The 20,099-nt window shown below is 44.7% G+C and overlaps 2 protein-coding genes and 1 long non-coding RNA gene across 5 annotated transcripts in view; 1 reads left to right on the top strand and 2 right to left on the bottom strand.

Moving 5' to 3' along the window:
- Positions 1-4,885: 4,885 nt before the first annotated feature.
- gsx1 (GS homeobox 1) lies at positions 4,886-6,052 on the top strand (the record flags this gene model as incomplete). The annotated part of the gene is made up of 2 exons (XM_079507312.1): positions 4,886-5,438; positions 5,622-6,052. The coding sequence occupies exons 1-2, from the start codon at positions 4,898-4,900 to the stop codon at positions 6,050-6,052; spliced, it is 972 nt and encodes a 323-aa protein (XP_079363438.1). The 5' UTR covers positions 4,886-4,897.
- Positions 6,053-14,442: 8,390 nt separating this feature from the next.
- LOC306927651 lies at positions 14,443-16,215 on the bottom strand. The gene is made up of 3 exons (XR_013790554.1): positions 15,875-16,215; positions 14,992-15,823; positions 14,443-14,657 (listed from the first exon to the last, which is right to left on the bottom strand). It is a non-coding gene; the product is annotated as an uncharacterized lncRNA (long non-coding RNA).
- Positions 16,216-16,327: 112 nt separating this feature from the next.
- The window catches only part of arhgap31 (Rho GTPase activating protein 31), a 57,154-nt gene continuing 53,382 nt past the window's right edge, over positions 16,328-20,099 (bottom strand). For all 3 annotated transcript variants that reach the window (XM_079507141.1, XM_079507142.1, XM_079507143.1), the window contains one exon: positions 16,328-20,008. In XM_079507141.1, the coding sequence (XP_079363267.1) occupies positions 17,807-20,008 (2,202 nt within the window). In that variant the 3' untranslated portion in view covers positions 16,328-17,806. The remainder of the gene's footprint in view (positions 20,009-20,099) is intronic.

Here is a 20,099-nt window from a genome sequence, read left to right as displayed (position 1 = left end):
TAGACAGCTTGTTTCTGTCAAGTCAAGTGACAACGTCTCTCTCTCTCTCTCTCTCTCTCTCTCTCTCTCTCTCTCTCTGTTTAAGGATTCATTAGCCTCCCTATAGCTCGACCATATTGCGCCCACCATTCAGCGGGTACTTATACTACTTACGTGTCAGCTGTTATCTGTCCATGTCTGTTGGACTGGTGGTGGATGGTGTTGCGTGGGTCGTGCAGCCCGGGCATGCAAGCATTATGAATGATAATCAGCCCCCCTGTTCCTTTTGTGTCGTCCCCAAATAATAGAAGGTGCTTGGCTTTGGGGATCATTGGAGGATGATCTTGAATGATGCGGGAGGGTCTGTTGCATGGAAGTTGCCTCGGGGCCAGATTAGCGGTGCTGCCTGCAGGCTGCAGCCGGTCCTCTGTTGTCAGCGCGGCGGTCACACTAGCGCCCATCCATCCATCCATCCATCCATCCATCCCGGCCGCGCGGCGGGGCCACAGCCCCAGAGGGACCCTAAATCCTGTTACACTGTCAAGACTTAAAAAAAAAAAAAAAAAACGTCATTTGTATTAGAAATGTGTGGGTGTTTAAGTATATTAAGTGCTGCGCGCGCGCGCGCGGGGGGACAGTCAGTGTCTTTAGAACGATGAATTATTCATAATATATAATATATAAAAGAAAAAAAAGGAGATATTGACTACATCTCCATAAACTTGAACTGCTGTTCTCTCTTTTTTTTGTCACCGAGGCACGAGATCTATTGGGTATATAATTACACATAAAAGCCCATGAAAATGTGCTTCTGGAATTAACGGCACAGCTTGCAACAGAATTAAGACTCTGATGGTCAGTATTATGATCATGAATGATGAGGCTTTGAATTTGAGTGACTGACGGCGAATTGTTCGGCACTTAATATCTTATAAATAATTTACTAGTTCGGTTTATATAGAATCCGTCGTGGTGGTTTTCGAATGGGGTTTAACAAGCCGCACCTGCTGCTTATGCTGCTGCAATGTGTTGACAAATTAGGGCTATATTTGGACTGGAGAATGCATTTCATGCTTGTAATGTAATGTATAAGTAAGTAGTAGCCTGGAATTTGTTACACACACATCTCACCTGAATAGACAATGGTGAATATAATAGCCTATAAACCCGTGTTGGAAAAATGTTGTTCCCTGAGTTTGGAACTCGCTACTAGTATAACCCTATATAAACTTCAATGTTATGTTCTCCGCCGTCACGTGTGTGTGTGTGTGTGTATAGGGATCATCATCATTGTGGATATAAGTGTGCAGGGCTATATTTTCCCGTGCGTGGATTATTATTTAGCTCGTCATTATCGTGCGGAATGAGATTCTTTGCACTTCTGCCCCGCCGCCTCCAGAGGGAGGTCAAAACTATTTGTCAGTCTCCAGTCGGGATTGCAAATTAGGATGAGCCTCCCTCCCTCCCTCCCTCCCTCCCCGCGTGACCGACCCGTGTGGAAAGCCTCTATTCCGCTCCGCAGGGGTGGTGGACTCGACTATCCGCTGCACATCAGGGGAAAATTAGGCCCTTTGATAATACATATGGTATGGGCCTTATACCTTTTATGTCAAGACCAGACACCATATTGTCCCAGCAGCGCTGTGTATAGCCTATACATCTGTGACCGGTTTGATGTAACGCATTGACCAAATTATCCCTTTCTATTTTGCATCGAAATTCAGCATCCCATTTTTACTGAAGTGTTATTTTATATACAGTTTTGTATTTTTATTATTTTTGTATTTGTACATCAACAGCCAATTAGGCTTTAGTTAAGCCAGGATATCTATCTATCTATCTATCTATCTATCTATCTATCTATCTATCTATCTATCTATCTATCTATCTATCTATCTATCTATCTATCTATCTATCTATCTATCTATCTATCCATCCATCTATGATCAGAATAAAAACATAGCGGTGAATGAATCACAAGATTGGCCTATTATATTCATAGCCTTATGCATGCTGTGAAATCACGAAAGCACGAATAGAATATGAAAATCACTGTATAGCTGATAATAACACAGACTTCTGCATGCAGGCAGGTCCATCATGTAGCCTTTTTTAATGCTTCAACTGGTCATAATGTCCACATAATTACAGGTCTACCTTTTATGCTAGATTAGTGGCATGAGGCTGAAGAGCCACTTCGTTCGTTCGTGTGTGTGTGTGTGTGTGTGTGTGTGTGTGTGTGTGTGTGTGTGTGTGTGTGTGTGTGTGTGTGTGTGTGTGTGTGTGTGTGTGTGTGTGTGTGTGTGTGCGTGCGTGTGTGCGTGCTTGTGCATGGATGGATGGATGGGTCCCGGACGGTGCTTCTGAAAAATGGAAGCTGAAGATGGTTAGGATATGGTTAGGATGGTTAGGATAATTCCTGCTATAATTGTCACATGCATGTCAAAGGAAACATTGAAAACAAAACGGTGATATGAGCAACACAGAACACACGTGCACTGCCTTGTGTTTTTTTCATGTGCATGTATGCGGTGCATGCACAGAATGACATCGTGCATTAAAAAACGGAATGCTTGTACAATTCTGTATATACAGGCCTATACGGCGAACCCCTTATTCAGCTATGTTTCGGCCATTTGAAAATAGCCGGTCTTACAAGCTCACAATGCGAAGATGTGCTTTTTTCAAAGCATTTTTATATAGCCTACATTTGATAACTTGAAATGAGATTCAAGTAATTTAATTTTACTGTTGGTATACTTTACTTGACATTTCGATGGGCTACTTTTACTCAAATATATATTTTGAATTCCGGACCTTATAACGGAGTATAGGTATTTCTATAGCAGTATATTGATATGTTTATAAGTTAAGTAAAACATTTAGCTATATGTTTGGACTAATGCAGTATAGGGTCGACTTATGATACCGAGGGCTTTTTGTTTGTTGTTATTATTTAAATTGTACTTATTTCAGACATGCTCTATGTGAAGAGTCTGCCTGTTCTATTAACTCATTTTTTTGGGGGGGAAAAAGTGTTTCTCCTCTGGTGAAAAGCTGGAATTTGCGCGATGGCAGTCAAATCTGGTCACATATGTTATGGCTCTCACACACACACACACACACACACACACACACACACACACACTGCACACACACACTGCACACACACACTGCACACACACACACACACACACACACACACACACACACACACACACACACACACACACACACACACACACACACACACACACACACACACACACACACACACACACACAGACACACACACACACACACACACACACACACACACACACACACACACACACACACACACACACACACACACACACACACACACAAAACACCAGAGCGAGTCGAGAGAGAGAGAGAGAGAGAGAGAGAGAGAGAGGAAGAGAAATGGACATTATTTACTCACACACACATTATGGATGAATCCCCCCCCCCCCCCTTTGAAGGTGTTGTTTAGCTCAGAGTCTAAAGTGAAAGAAAATGTTTTCCTATTACTTAATTCAATCAGGGCGAGGAGAGGGGGGGGGGGGGGTTCACGCGCCGCGCGCACTGGCCTCTCTCTCTCTCTCTCTCTCTCTCTCTCTCTCTCTCTCTCTCTCTGACAGAGTGGCCTTTGTGTGGCGTCTATCCTCCGCTGTCACACACTTTAATTCGAGTCTCTTTCTCTCTCATTGAAACCCCTCCACAATGACATTCAATACGGGCCGCGGAGAGTGCTGAAAACCTGGTTATTTTTACATATTCTTCTTTTCCCAACCCTGGACTATGCTCGGCAGGGGCCCGAGCGAAAAGGAATTAATCACCGCTCCTTAAACAGCGTTGCCTCCGGGCAATGACTTGTCCTTTTTTTTGTGCAACCAGAAATGACACATGAACCTTTTTAAAATGAATATACATTCATACTCAAAGCTTTTTGTATACGCGGGGGAGACAAAAACAAATCAGCTTGCTGGCATTTATTAAGCCGCCTCCTATGAGGGAAATAAAGCAGCTATATATATCCCTGTTTTGTCGATGTGTGCCTATATATTAAATGTCCCCCACTATGGGATATTTATTAAAATACATATTTTACGAATAGGTTATGATGATGATAACTGAAGATGTCTAGAATCAGACACTCGGGCCTTATATAAGAAAGTTTCCCATAACTTTACCACATTACCAAGACCGAAAATCTGTCATTGAATAATAAACTGAATGAACGTGAGCATTTTAAAGACCTCGGCGATTGTACTGTATTGCACCTGCAGCATGTGGTTTTATCAGGCAAAACTAAAAATGAGATTTATCTCACCACTTGACTACACTAAGCACTTTATCCCGTCTGCATCTGCAGCATGCAGCCTATACACGCGGAGTGAATCGGGACAAAAAACAAAACAAAAAAAAGTGACAGAAATGTTTTCTTTGCCAAATCGAGGCTATATGATAAAATAAGTGATGATAAAAGGGGTAGAATGGGGGCCGCCTCTCGCGGCGTGGGTGGGGCGGCCGCGAGGCAAGAATGGAGTACATTATGCAGTTAATTTAGTTAACAAGTGAAATAATGGGGAAGCGTGCAGTGGGAATGCCAAAGAGAAAGCATGCGGGCAACGCACAAAAAAACCTATTGAAGACTTTGCAGAGGAGAGCTCTCACATAGGCTCAGCCCCGCGTAACCGTCACATCACGGACCAACCAACCGGGGTCCTCTCCTCTCCGGGCCAACTATTTAAAGCGGAGGAGGCGAGGAGTGTGCAGGCTTCAGCACCACAGCGCTGTCCAACCTGCAAGCGACAACACCAACACTCAAAACACTCTCCATCCGTCCGTCCGTCCGTTCCGCACTGCTGCAGACCGACTCCAACACATAAGACAGAGCAACAAGTCTGCAAACATGCCGAGGTCTTTTCTCGTGGATTCCCTGATTTTACGCGAGGCGAGCGACACCAAGGGCGGAGGCGGCGACCACAACAACAACAACAACCCCAGCCCGCCTCTGTTCCCGTACGCCGTGCACCACTCCCACCACCACCCAGCGCACCACCACCACCACGCCGGCCTGACGCCGGCGGCGGCGGTCTCCTCCTCGTGCCACTCCAGGAAGGCGGGCCTGCTGTGCTTCTGCCCGCTGTGCATGGCCGCGTCGCAGCTCCACCACCACCACCACTCGGCCGCGTCGCCTCCCGGCCTGCCGCCGCTGCTCAAGGCGTCGTTCCCCGCCTCGGCCTTCGGCTCGCAGTACTGCCACGGCGCCGCCGCCGCCGCTGCCGCCGCCGCCTCGGCGGCTCTGTCGCGGCAGCACCACCACCACCACCACCACGCGTCCTCGAACCACCACGCCATCAACCTCGCCGCGCACCACCACCACCACGGCTCTATCTACCAGGCGGCGTATTCGGTGCCGGACCCGCGGCAGTTCCACTGCATCTCCATCGGTGAGTTGACTGAACTATATGCTGAACGTTTTGCCTTATCTCCAATTTGGGTGATTTTGGACCCCTTTGGTTAAGGGTCAATGTTTGTAGCCTATATCTGGAAAGTCGTCTGGGACATTTCTGATTAAAAACATTTATGACAATATTTCCCTAATTTTGGTCCCTCCCTCTCTACTTTGACAGAAAACAGCAACAGCAAACTCCAGAGCAGCAAGCGCATGCGCACGGCCTTCACGAGCACGCAGCTGCTGGAGCTGGAGCGCGAGTTCACGTCCAACATGTACCTGTCGCGGCTGCGGCGCATCGAGATCGCCACCTACCTCAACCTGAGCGAGAAGCAGGTGAAGATCTGGTTCCAGAACCGCCGCGTCAAGCACAAGAAAGAGGGCAAGGGAGGCCACCATCACCACGGCGGACCCCCCGGGGGGCACCACAGGACCGGGGGAGGAGGCAACGGGCATGGCTGCAAGTGCTCCTCCTCGTCCACGTCGCTTTCGTCCTCCGCGCGCTGCTCGGAGGAAGAGGAGGAGGACGCCATGATGTCGCCGCCGCTGTCGCCGTCGTCCTCCTCGTCCGAGAAGGAAGACGTGGACTTGTCCTCCGTGTCCCCTTGAATTGAATCCGTCCATCCATCATCATCACCTCCCCCAAAAATACGAGAGAGAGACACCCCCAAAGAAATGTTTTTTGTTCGGTCGGTGTGTGAACTGTGAAGTTATATCTATAGGTCTAAATATTGCGCCACCCCTTGTCCCAAAACTTATTTGCCATTTCTTACAATTTTGAAAAGAAAACGTTTTAAAATAGTTCAACTATAGCCGATCTACATTGACACGTTGTGAGCTTGTAGATTGGCTATTTGAACTATTTTAAAAATGTTTTTCAAAATAGTATAAGAAATGGCAATGGAAATACAGTTTAGGGATAAGAGATATGGGGTGGCGCAAGATAGCCGGGCCCATATACTGAATACATGCAGCCAAAAACTAAACAAAAAAGGACAGTCCCGTCCGACTCCAAACTGTGTTCTGTTCACATCTTGTACATATCTACTATGGAAGAGAATCTATAAATCAGGGGATTTTTGCCCCCCTGCAAAGTATTTGTATACATGTTGTACGTATAACCATTTTGTATTATGTAGTTTTTGTTCTGAAAAACGCTCCTACTTAATTAATTGTTGTTGCCGATCCAAATGTGGTATAATAGGCATTGTATTTACGAACCCAAATATGAATAGCAACATTTGTTTATTAGTATTATTTTGGGGAGGGAAAGACAGCAGTATTTTTTTTGTATACATTGTGAATAATAATAATAATAATAATGTTTAGATTCACTCTTTAAGCTGGAGAGTATATAATTTCACTGAGGTTTAATCTGAAATTATATATCGTCAGTTGTTGTAATGTGTGGCGGGGAAAAAACATATTTATTTATTTAAAAATGTTGATACTTACTTAAATAAAAAAAAAGATATTTCTGAGCGGCAGGTTACGTTAATTGTGTTGAGTTTTACGCACGTTTTATACTCTTGCGCACCGCTGGGAGCGCACGCACGCACACTGCACACACACACACACACACACACACACACACACACACACACACACACACACACACACACACACACACACACACACACACACACACACACACACACACACACACACACACACACATCTGAAATGTGAAAAGATTATAGTAAGGCCTATACAGGCCTATATACATGATGTATGAATGCATATTTATAGGCCCATTTGATAATCAAATCAGGTATTCATGAGTAACAGTGGCTATAATAAGTATAGGCTGAGTGGTCTTTAGATAAATTACTGTTTAGATTTATGTACATTTTCATCTGCTCTCTCTTGCAGCAACAGGTGAAAAATAAAATACATATTAAACCATATATCAAAAACACTTTCATCAGTAACTTACAGACAGATACGTCAGACTTATTCACATTTAAGAAATAAGCACAGTCTGTCTCGTATAATCATTTGGATGGATGGGGAGGAGTTGCTGTGCACGCGTCTATATTTGGTTTGATATTTTTTGTATTTAGGGCATTTTATAGCAAATATGATGAACTGAAGGCTATAGTCAAAGGCTGACAAGGTCAAGGGCCCATTTGTATTCTCCCTCCGTGGGGTAGAAAGGTGTTTGTTTGTTTCGTGGACGCACACAAAAATCAATAAGTTTGGCCTGGAGATATATGGCACATGCAGATTCGTCCATAGCTCACTCAACATTACGCGCAGATTCCTTCTTCCAAGCGATGTGTGGAAGATAGGGATCCAATCACCGAATAACGACTGACTCCCTGCCTGCAGTGCATGAGTAAATGAAATGCTTGGTAATCTCTATGGTTCAGCATTTAAGTGACAGGAGGATCATGTCCCGGGGGACACTCCACTCCAAACACCAAACATTAAATGGTGGTGGTGGTGGTGGGCCCCCTTATTATTTGCCGGGGATCTTTTTTTTTCCCAGAACGGCCCCACATACAAACAGGGGTCTGCTGTTGCTGGCTTGCTGTCACAATCTTTATCTGATCTACGCCTGATCCGTCTCGTGTGACTGACTCAATAAAACACCGTGGAGTTCTCAAGTGCACACACAGACGGACTGTATAGCCTTCTAATACATTTATCTGTGTGTGGAACGAGGAATCTGATGAGAGAGAGAGAAAAAGAAAAGGCGTCCCTATTACCCCCCGGCATTGTTCTACTGTCAACATCAACCGCGACAGCTTTCACTTCCATGACTTCCAGGTGTGATCTAATCGTTCTCTCTAAGCCCCTATTCATTCAACGCCGTTCAATTCATTGCAGATCATAAATGTATTGATTTGATTGAGTGGTTTTTTTAAAATAATTATGTAAATAACTAGGCTATACTTTGTATGCCTGTGTACATTGCAAAATCCGGATGGATACAACACAATTACGCCACGATTTGACGTTTTTGTTTTTCATGTTTAAGCAATGAGCCTGTGATATCTGGTTAAGATTATAGACGACATGTGTGTATATGAGATTTGTGGCTGTGGTTGAAGGAAAAAAAATGCATGCACTTGTCTTTTTATTTCAAATTTTGAAGGACTGTGTGTGTGTGTTTTTTTAAGGACACATGCAGCCTTCAGGTCCTGTTTTTGGTTTGCGTATTTTACGCACCGCTGCCGACGGTCTCTGAATCAACCATGGCTGAAGAAAATTAAATTTATTGTGTGGAATAGAGTTTAAATGGTATTTACTTCCTTTAAAACGTATCATTAGACCGCACGGACTATACAATATAAGGCGCCTCTTAAATAGGCCGTTGCATATTATGCGGCATATAGCGTCGGGGATGTGAAGTTTCTCATGTTAAACTTTCATTTAATTGTTCACTTAACCATTTTTAACAAAACCCCCAGACATTTGCATTTGTTAAGATATGGGATTAGACTATTTTGTTAATTGCACCATAGAGCCCCATTTTGCTCACTATAGCCTTACTCCTCCAAGCAAAAAAAAAAAAAAGAAAGAAAAAGCGCCCTTTATCCATTCAATAGCCCGGGGGTATGCGCCCTGGGGGAGCTTATACGCTCCCTGCTCCAAATGCTCAATTTATTTATTCTTAATTTTGTGCCGATCAATTCATTGAAGCAAAGAAGGAGCACGGTGTCTTTTTAGACCATGAAGAAAGGAGTCTTGTTGACGTAACCCTGCCAGAAGCATGGAGCACCCCTGACGCTCGAGAGCCGCTTGAGTCAACAGGCTCCCATCTCGCAGACTCGCCCCTGTCTTTTATTCCGGCTAATTTTTTATTTACGGCCTTTCTTTGACATGTCTCTTATCTATCAGATTAAAAGAACAGCTTGTAACAAATCAGTCTGCACGATTTACAACAGCATTAAAAGGGGACAAAGAAGAGGGGAGCCCGGGCCCGTCAGTACCTGAGAGTCTGGTAGACGGGGCGCCGGAGCGCAGCAGCTGATTCGATGGTTTGAAAATACGCACGAAACAAAATACTTGAATCCTGAAAAAGAGCCCTTTGTACGTTTCTTTAGAAATCAAGCAATTCTGCATGACAAAGGACAATTAATAAGCCGTCTTTTCACGACCAGCAGCTGGTTTCCCCGTCAAGGAAAGTTGGAAAAAAATTCAGACTGAATGCGCGCAAAAGCCCCTTTTGCGCGCAGACAGCCAACCCAAGGTGACCCATTTGGCACCGCTGAAATAACCAAGCCGAGGTAAAAGCGAGGGAACTGTCAAAAACATTTAAGCTGAAATATCTTGAAATTGCAAATCCCTTTATGTGGAGGGACGCTGTGCCGATGTGGGTTAGACGTTTACAAAGGAGCTGGTTAAGTTGGAGAGGCTTTGGAAACGGACACGTGGCTTCTCAATGAAGGGCTCTTTGCTCCCGCGTGGCTCTCTGTGGCAATGCGCATTAAACGACGGTTTAAACTTACTCAAGTCCCAATAGAAGTGCACACACAAACAGCAGCCTATATGAAACATTGGCCACGAATTTAGACAAAGTAGCCTTTGTAAACATGTTTATAAGACATTTAGGGGCGCATTTTTACGCAAATTCCAAAGAGAACTTTGTGTATGCTTTTTTTTTCTTTCTTTCTTTCTTTCTTTCTTTTAAAAACCGTGTTATTCGGCAGTTGGTTATTGTTGTATATGGGTTGCTGTTTCCACAGAACTGTGAAGTTTACACTTTTAAACATTTTACCCTCACAACATTTTGTGGATATATAAATATGGATATTATAGACATATATCTTCCCAAAAATATCAGATGGAGTTATGTGTTATTTGTGCGGTTTTAAATGTTCACATCGTGTACCTATGTACATTTTCATTAGAATGCATCATAATAGCATTTTATACATAGCCCTACATGTATTTAAGAAAAAACAGTGTTAAGATAAGCGTGAACAGTTTCGACTCAACACAGAATGTGGTGTATATATAGGCAACAATTCACGAGTGGCGTCACTTTGCATTCAATTTGGTCACATTTCCATTTATTTGTATTTTTTTATTATTACTATTTTTAATATATATTTTTAAAGAAACCATCACCCTTGCATGATGCCTGAGGTGGGCTATAACTTCTCTCAAGGACATTTTGGAGCCTTTTGACATTTCTCAAATGTACAAAGTTTCACCATGGCGGGGCGGCGTGCACATGCAGCACATGCACACACACACACGACACGTCAGTCACTGGCACTGCGCATGTATACAAACTGACTGACGATCATGACCTTGGACTGGAGAAACTTCCAAACTCCTCTTTCTTTGTCTCCAAAACAAGTCAAAGTTACGGTTCTCCAAAGGATTCAACAAAACAACCATGGCAGTGAGTGAGTGCGTGGCTCGAGACGGATAGAGAATCATGGAGACCCCCAAACAACATCAATGATCATATAGGACGACACTGCACAAAATGGAAAGTTAGAAGTTTATTTTTTTTAATTTGTATTCTCCCAAAAGAATAACCCCGATCTTTTTGAACCGCAGCGTGGACAACACAACTCTTTGATTTGATTGATTGAATACTTTATTAACAGTTTGCACTAGGGAAAAGAAAAAGAAAAGAAAAAAAGAAAAAGCACATGACATGAAAGTACAGTTCAATACACGGTCTGCTAAGAGGACCTCGTAAAACACATGGCTTGTTTGCGTTAGGGCCCTTCATATTCAATTCATAGGACGACACAGCAGCACAGCAACAAGTCCACTAATCAGCACTGACATGAACGGGCTCTGGCACCTGTTTGTTACATTATACACCCCCCCCCCCCTCTCTCTCTCTCTCTCTCTCTCTCTCTCTCTCTCTCTCTAATTGAATATGCATACCATGGGGCAGAGAGTGTTTGCCCAGGGGAGAAAGAATCGAGGCTATTTAACTCTATACACCGGCTGGTGTCAAAGGTCGACAAATAATGAACTGCACTGACTTGGAACTGACTTTTGTATAAGAAAGAGCCGCACGTTTCTCTCATAAAAGAAACGCGGGCCACGTCTCACACCATCCAGCCAAACACAAACACGCACGCATGCACGGCTGGTGATCATTGATTTGATTGGACGACATTGATGGATGCTGAAATTAGATGTGCCGTTTTTGGGGCCGAGGGATGCATGCACTAAGTGGATTCTTTTTAGTCATACTCGGCTTTCTCAAATCCATACAAATCCATACTAGCCTATACTATTTCCCCCTTTATATTATAAAGTAGGATATAGACCTGGCATATATTTACTGTCTATATATTTAGGCCTATAGCTCTTGCCTGTAAACAAAATGGTGAATAAAATAATAATACAGTTCGCACGCACTGCGCACAAAACCGATAAAACAAAAACATTGAACTAATCACCACCACCACTTTCTGTCGAGATCCACGCAGCTGGACTAAGAACCAGTCAACAGATATCACTGACAAATAGTTTTCCATAAGTTTTTCACCCAACAGTTTATGCCTGCATGGCTTGTTCCAAAGATTTGGTTTGTAGGCTACTAGCTGCAATGGGGGAAAAATGCGGGACAGTAGCGCCATCTGGTGGAAATGACAAGACATGGAAGATGTTTTCAAAGTAGACAACAACTCCAACTGAGCAGTGGGGGAAAGTACTACAAGTTTTTACTTAAGTAAAGTAAAGTCAATAGTGACTTGAAGACTCTTGAAAATAAATAAAATGTACTATTTTGAAACACATTTTTAAAATGGTTCAACTAGCCTGGGCCGTGGCTCAGCGGTCCAGGCAGCACCTGACTGGTATAGTTCTGCGCCACAGTGTGTCCCGGGTTCGAGTCCCGATCCTGACGGCCTTTACTGTGTGTCTTCCCCCCCCCCCATCTCTCTCCCCCCCTGTCTACCTAAAATATATATTTAAATTCAAATTGTTCAACTAGGCAATCAAGGTACGGCCACTGAGCCGATGGGGACCCAACACAAGAGATGGTCACGGCCACACAGCCAACTCAAGGTACGGCCACGGAGCCGACTTGGGGACCCAACGCAGCTCCCCCAAGGAAAACAAACAAATGAACGGAGCTGAACGTGAATCCCCCCCACCGCCCACCCCTTTTTTTCCCCTCAATGTATATGTTTCTTTTCCCTTTTTACCTCCTTTATGATGAATTCCTGTTCTGTCCTTTGTCTATATAGAAGTGTCTATTTGTACGTCTCTAAATGTTTTTGATGAATTGAACATTGTGGACCCTATTGGAAACAAGTGTAATGCTTAATTGGGTCGTCCACTCACAGTTAACAGCCTTTGTATTGAGTTTGTGCTTGAAATGTACTGTAATTCTGCAAACTGTTAATACATTTTTCAATCAATCAATCTACATCGACACATTGTGTCAAATCGGCTATTTGAACTACTCAATGTTTTTCAAAAAAAGGAAAAAAAAGGCTATTAGAGGGGACCCTTTGTGTGCAGTACACGGAAATATAATAATCAATCAATCTCATCCTAACAATAGCCATATTCTTTCTGTGTGGTAACCAAACTATTACAGTCAGGTATGCTCAACACTATAATACAAGTGTTCTTTAGAATGACAGAGAGCCACACTTTGAGACAAAGGCAAGGCAACCTGCCTGGTCCTCTCCCCTCTCTGTCTGCAGTGAACCATATCCATTAGGAATATGCATAATATATTCATATTTCACATCATTATTTAGATCCTAACGTATTGTTTTATTTTCAACAGGTGTTTATGTATCCAGGACAATAGACGAGATAAGAGACACAAGAGACAGAGAGAGGAAGGACATTAAGCAACAATGCGGTCTCCACGCCGGAATCGAACCTGGGACGCTGCGACTATGTCCACGCTGCACCAGCGCCATCCGGTCAGTCATACTGTGTGTGTGTGTGTGTGTGTGTGTGTGTGTGTGTGTGTGTGTGTGTGTGTGTGTGTGTGGGGGGGGGGGGGGGGGGCTGGCTATTTAGAGTGGGGCTAATGAATCTTGGTTTACATAGAAGTCAGTCAATTGGGCCCGGAATGCACAGTTGTGTGTATGAGCACGGAATGTGCTCAGCTGATTGGCTAGGCACGGAATGTGATGTGTGATGATAAGAGCGCCCCTCACTTCACACAAGTGTGATCTTTTGAGGGCGCTAGCCCCTCCTATGTCCAGCTTTGAGGGTCTGTCTATAAACACAAACATTGAAGACATGAGACAACAGTGAGGACACAGATTGTGATTGGGCAGTTGTAGGCTACTATGATGTATAAGAGCGCCCCTCACTTCACACGAGTGTGAATTTTTATTTCATTTCAAGGATACCTGTAACTCTGACAGTGTTACAAATGGAACCAAATGAACCCTGGTTCCACTTGTAACACTCTGAGGCCCCTTTTCCACCGGTTGGTTCCCAATGGGAACCGGTTCAGTTCTTTTTGATTCTCAGTCCATGAGCCAGAGCTCCAAAATCGGAACGTTAATTATGAATTGAGTGTGCAAAACCATACCTATATTCGATTGTTAGATGATACTGTTAGATGACCCTTCCCCAATTGAGTACTTACATGAAGACAATGATTGATTGTATTGTAAATTTTACATTTTAAATATGCAAATGAGGCGTTATGTAGGAAAATGTGCAAAAATGTGCGAAATTATGAAAACGCTACTGTGGAAGGGTTATCATGTATTAATTTACTTGTATTGATCCTATAAAAAATTTAATAAAGGTCTATTTTTTCCAACCAATTTTGGAGCTTTGGGCTCATGGACTAAAAACCAAAAAGAACTGAACCGGTTCCCATTGGGAATGGGAACCAACCAGTAAGGGGGTCTCAGAGTTACAGTCCCATAACGGTCCATTTGGGGACACCGTCACGGAACCCTGAGAGTCCCTGGACCCCACTTTGAGAACCGCTGGTTTAAGTTGTACCATTCCACACATTCCACATACTGTAACAACAAGCACACAATGATGAACATATGACTTTATGATAATAAATCATCTCGTTTTTTATTGCCAATGTCAGGAAAATATGTCCATGGAATTGGCTAATACACAATTTCTCATTAAACAACAACCACATAACTGATGAAGTTATAATACTGCATTGCAGGGAAAAAACAATGTTGTAAACCATGTTGTAATTTGTTGTAATTTAAACGTGCTTTGATTCAAACAAATGTATAACTTCATTATTTACGCCGTGTAGTCTGAGCCGAGTGCTCGGCTGATGCTTTACAACCAGTGGCGTGCACAGACATTTAGAGGGGCAGGTGCTCAAGTTAAAAAGGGCACCTTGTGCAGCGCGTGGAACCGGCCGGTTGCCTTAATCTATTTTGGGCGGGAACCCCTTTTGGTGTTAGCATTATGTTATGCTTTAGCTATTGAAAAATAGCAGATCTACAAGCTCATAGCGCTATGAACTTGTAGGTCTGCTATTTTTGAAAAATCAAAAAAAAGAAAGAAAAAAAAAAGGGGTTTTTTTTTAAAAAAAATTCAAAAGGGCACATTGCCAAAAGGGCAGGGGGTGCTCTAGCACCCCCTAGTGTCTATCTGTGCACGCCACTGTTTACAACGTTGTATATACGGTAGTGTTGTAGTCGAGTCCACCTTAAAAGCGAGTGTGGGAGTGGGTCGAGTCAAGTTGAGACCGACGGGAGCCGAGAACAAATCGAGACCGAGACCACCTTTATTTTCTGTCTATTTTCTCATTTTAAAACACTGCGAGAGCAGGCAGGCACGTCGGCCACACTCCGTTACTATCTGTCTATAAGCCCCGGCCTAGACACTTCTCTCATTTTTAATTTATTTAACACAAACCCTAAGGTCTTCCACTGCTGGCCTGCTCGCTTTGCCTAAAAAAATGGCAACTAAAAAATACGGGGAAGCAGCTTTTTGCTTCTACGGGCCGACGGCGTGGAACAAACTCCCACTGTACCTTCGACAGGCAGCCTCTGTAGACATTTTTAAAGCACAGCTCAAGACCCACTTCTACACTCTTGCTTTTAATTGATCTTTAATTTTTTTTGTTATTCATGTCCTCACTGTATTGCATTACTGCTGTTATTTTTTTTATGTTTATGCCTTGCTTTTCTTTTCTTTCTTTCTCCATTGCTCTGTAAAGCACTTTGAGCTGCATTTCATGTCATGAAAGGCGCTATACAAATAAAGTTTTATTATTATTATTATTATTATTTAATTGCATCGTAGTGACTCGAGTGAACTCGGTGCTGGAAGAGCCCCGAGTCCCTTGGTCTGAGACCGAGTCAAGTCAAATTAAGCGCGAGACCGAGACGAGACCGAGTAAATGAAAAGACCGGACCGGACTCGAGACGAGTCAAGGACTCGGGTTCTACAACACTAGAATATACACACAAAACACAGCATGTCTAGCTCTGCAGGTTGAGCTGCCCTATACTCTCTCGCCGTCAGTTCTCGGTGAACTTGGTGAAGTGTTTTTCTTTGTACAATCAACTCGGAGAATGTTCTTCAGAAAAAGAGAAGAAACTACTAAGTTATCACAATCCTAGTCTTCAGAAAATGGTCCACTGTAATGATATGCACTGATGAGACTGAGCGACTAAGTGATCCCTTTGTAAGGTGATATGTGAACACAAAAAAATACTTATTTTAAAAACAACAAAAGGTCCGTCTTGCGACATTTAATACTGATATTATGCTGCTTTTGCTCATACATTATACAAATACTGTCTTTATAATACATAATATGATGGTATACTCGTCCTCACAACAATCTGGTGTGGCAGTGATTTGACTGTTGACCCAAGGGGGGGGGGGGGGGGGGGGGGGATCAGAGAAAACAATGACCAATGTCTCTGTTTTCTAAACAATGTTTACTTTAAATGATCCCTTTTTTCTTTATCTTCATCATGTTTGACTGCATACTGGGCTACAGTATATCATACTATTGTTGTCTTCTCTCTCATAACTCCGTGGTTGTAACAGCAGTACTGAAATACCTGTATTTACATGACTTCTTAGACTACAATACAAAGGCAAAGAAATAAAATAAAATGGAGATCAGCCAATCCGTAGTTGTCCTGAGACAAAACCAGGAAATTATTGCCACGCTGGCTTGAACCTCGTTGACTTTTGGGAATGCACCTTGATATTTAATTAAACCACAACAGTGCTATACCAAAATACACAAAGTATTTAAGTCAACAGCAAATCACATTGGAGGCAGGGTGTCATTCTCCCATTTACTGTCAATGGATTCATTAACCACTTCAATTTATATAATACTTCATTGACTGGAGTCCCCCAGGGATGTACACTTGGTCCGCTCCTTTTCCCCCTCAAAACTAGTCTGGGGGATCACTGGTTCCTAGTTCGAACCCGGGCTCCCCCAGAGTTAGTGTCGAAGTAAGTGTCCTTGAGCAAGACTCTGAACCCCTAATTGCTCCCGATGAGCAGGTTGGTGCCTTGCATGGTTTCCTCCGCTATCGGATTATGAATGTGTGTGTGCGTGTGTGTGTGTGTGTGTGTGTGTCTTGGCCACGTGCGGCTAGAATAAAGGCACTATATGAATGCACCGTTTACCATTTAACAGCGGTGAAGATGGCTGCTGACAAACCTATGCCTCTGATACTTTGAAAAACAATCCTGATGCTGACCCAGTATGAAGGTCTTTGCAATGGTTCTGAGATGCCATGTCATGTTGTTTCCACCCAGTTTGAGCCCATTCACTTACATTTCCCAGACATATTATCCGTATAGGTGGAGGTCTCTGAATGTCTGTGGCTACGACGTGAGACTATATGTGATGTCTAAACCAAATCTCTACGCAGGCAGAGCTCACAATGTGTCGTGACACGACTTGCAGTAAAACATTAAAAAAAAAAAGAATAAATGAAAACAACGATAAATGTTAATTAGAATCTCTTGTAGAATACCATCAGTTCCACGACTGAAACAAGTACAATAAAATATAGCACAATTTCCTTTCATTTTAAATAGTGGAGAGCGCGCGCCACTTGTATATCACAGTGCCAATGCATACATTGTATGGTAAGAGTCAAGTTCACGTCATATAACATGTCAGTTATTAAAAGAATAAATAAAAGTTTACAGCTTTAGCAAAAATGCGAACTCCACGAAGGAATTCACAACGTTCCAGAAAAAGACGGACTTCAATGTGTCTCTCTTTGCCATCAAGTCCCGTCTTGGATCTTTGATGTCTTCATTAATATGTTTTTTTTTTAAAAGCGATTTAACATAGAAATTCATTTTTGGATTCGTAAAACATGCCAACACATCATCCACGCTGTTCTTTCAATCAACCGCTTCCACTATACATGTATTTACACTTGCACATTCCCATCGTCAGCGCTGGCATGGATCTCCTGCTCCTGTTCACTCGATCTGCCTGTGGCTCCTGCTGTCAAATATCATGGATCTCCTCTGTGGCTGGTAGAAGCAGCTCGTCGACGTTTCGAGCCTCTGTCCGCTTTTCGGAATGGTCATTTTGTTCTGGAGAGCCAATGTGCCCTCCGGCGCCCTGAGGTTCTCCGCCATCTCCCTGGAGAAGACGCCATGGTGCAGGGCCGACGGGTCGGGCAGGCTCTTGATGGGCGAGAGGGGCATCTTGCCGTGGTGGTGGTCGTCCCCCCCGACCGACGACGGGTAGTCCATGATGGGGAACGGCGGACTGAGCAGGATGAGACTCTGAGGCCTCTGCCTGTTCCTGAAGGACGGCCTCTGCAGGAGGTTGGCTCTGTTCGCTCTGGCGGGGCAGTCGACGAACACGTCGACCTTCGGGGTGTTGTTGTTGTTGTTCTTCCTCCTCATCACCGGGAGCTCCGGAGCGGGAGACGACGACGCCGTCTTCGCGGCAGCCTCCGCCGTCTTCTCCGCGCTGCTCGCCTGCCGTTGGTGGTGTTTGGCGGGCTCTTTGTTCTCCAGCTCCTCCTTCAGGTCCACGGCGGTCCGAGGTGGCGTCGGCGCAACGTTGTTGGGTTTCTTCTTCTCCGCGGCGGCGCTTACTTTCGGGCGGTCCTTCTCCTGTCCCTTCGTCCCCGCGTCGACTGCATCCTTCTCGTGTCTGGAGTGAGGTATCTGACTGTACTGCACCTTGGGGGGTATGACGGGCACGGCCTTGGCCTGGCACGTCTTTATCATGTACGCCGTCCGCACCGACGCCACGCTGACCGGCGGCGCAGAGTTCCGGCGCAGCGGTGCCTGCCGGTCGCCCAGGAACAGCTCCAGCTCCGGGGGAAGGCCGCCGCTGGTGCCGGTCCCGGACGGGGTCAGCGAGCCTCGCTGGCAGGAGGTGAGGTTGGAGGGATTGTGGCTTTGTTGGTTGGAGATGTCTCGGATGCATCGGTGGCCCAAGTCCAAGTTGAGGGATGTCGGCCTGTGTTTGGCCGTCGGGCAGTTCTCTGGTCTTCTCTCGGAGGGAGACGCCGCCGCCTCGTGAGACGCCTGTCTGTGAAATCTCTGCGATGATGACGCCGGCGTAGGTTTCACCTTGGCCGCGTGCGTCTGTGTGGTGTTACTGGCGGTCGCTCCGAGTCTGGTGGGTAAGGGCTGCGAAGGGATCCCTTTAATCTCAGGTTTGCCACCAGAAGCGAGCGAATTGCTTCCCGACACCAGTTCTGTACCCTTAGCGGGACATGGTTTGTAAGGTTCTTTGTTGGATTTCGATGAGGGGAGCGAGGCGCTTCCCTCCTTTGAGCTCAGACCTTCCGCCGCGAGCACATTAGCAAACAATTCACTTATTGTAGGTTCGTGGAGGGGACTGGTGACCCACTGTTTGGTGGAGCTCAGATCCTCCCAGGACTCCACCAAGTCCAACTCTTCCAAGTTCCCCACACTCCCCTGCACGTCTTCATCGTCGAGGTTGGGTAGCAATAAGGTCCTGGGCCTGTCCTTCAAACGCAGCGATAGCCTCTGAACTCCTTTCACGATCTCGGGAGTCGCGTCTTTCGTTGGGGACTTTTTGTCAGTCTGAGGAACTTCACATTTCCCTGGTTCCTCCGGGATCGTGGCGGCGGTTGACGGCTCTGTATCTGCGCTAGCGTTTCCCGTCGGCAGAGCTTCCACGACGTGACTTTCTGAGGGAAGTTCTAAACCTGTGCGCGCAGCAGGGACATCTTTCCAGTGTGTGGTATCGACAGCGCTGTCCATTTTCTGAGGTGGGATATTTGGAGAAATGCGATGCGGCTGGTCCGCTTTCTTATCATTTGAATCAAGAGGACAAGGCTGAGGTTTCTTTGCGTTTTCATCAAGCGGGAAATCAAACTCTTTGTCAAATGAAAATAGGATATCGGACTCCGAGTGCTGTTTTCTGGCAGGGTGCGCTCCAGCGGACGGGAAGAGATCAGCAGTAGTGGCGCCAGAAGCCTGCTCTCTGTAAAACAGAGAGAGGGTCGGAGAGCTGCACCGTCTCTTAGGGTGGACGTTTGGCTTCAGGCGGACGTCCTCCCAGGTGGTCGAGGAACAGAACACAGGCTTGAATGTCTCTTCCAGTATGTCAAGTTCAGGCTCAGTGATTTTCAGCTCTTGGTGGAGATCATCAGACCATAATTCATTCCCGCTATGGGACGATCCCTTTTCCTGGGAGGACAAAATAGAGTACATATATTTATTATGAATTATTTGATGGAAAAAAATAATAAACCAATGTTATTATCTATTCTACAGTCAT

Source organism: Electrona antarctica, assembly GCF_951216825.1.
Source record: "Electrona antarctica genome assembly, chromosome: 8".
Lineage (NCBI taxonomy): Eukaryota > Metazoa > Chordata > Actinopteri > Myctophiformes > Myctophidae > Electrona > Electrona antarctica.
The sequence above is the reverse complement of the archived record's forward strand: the minus strand, read 5'-3'. Positions and strand labels throughout refer to the sequence as shown.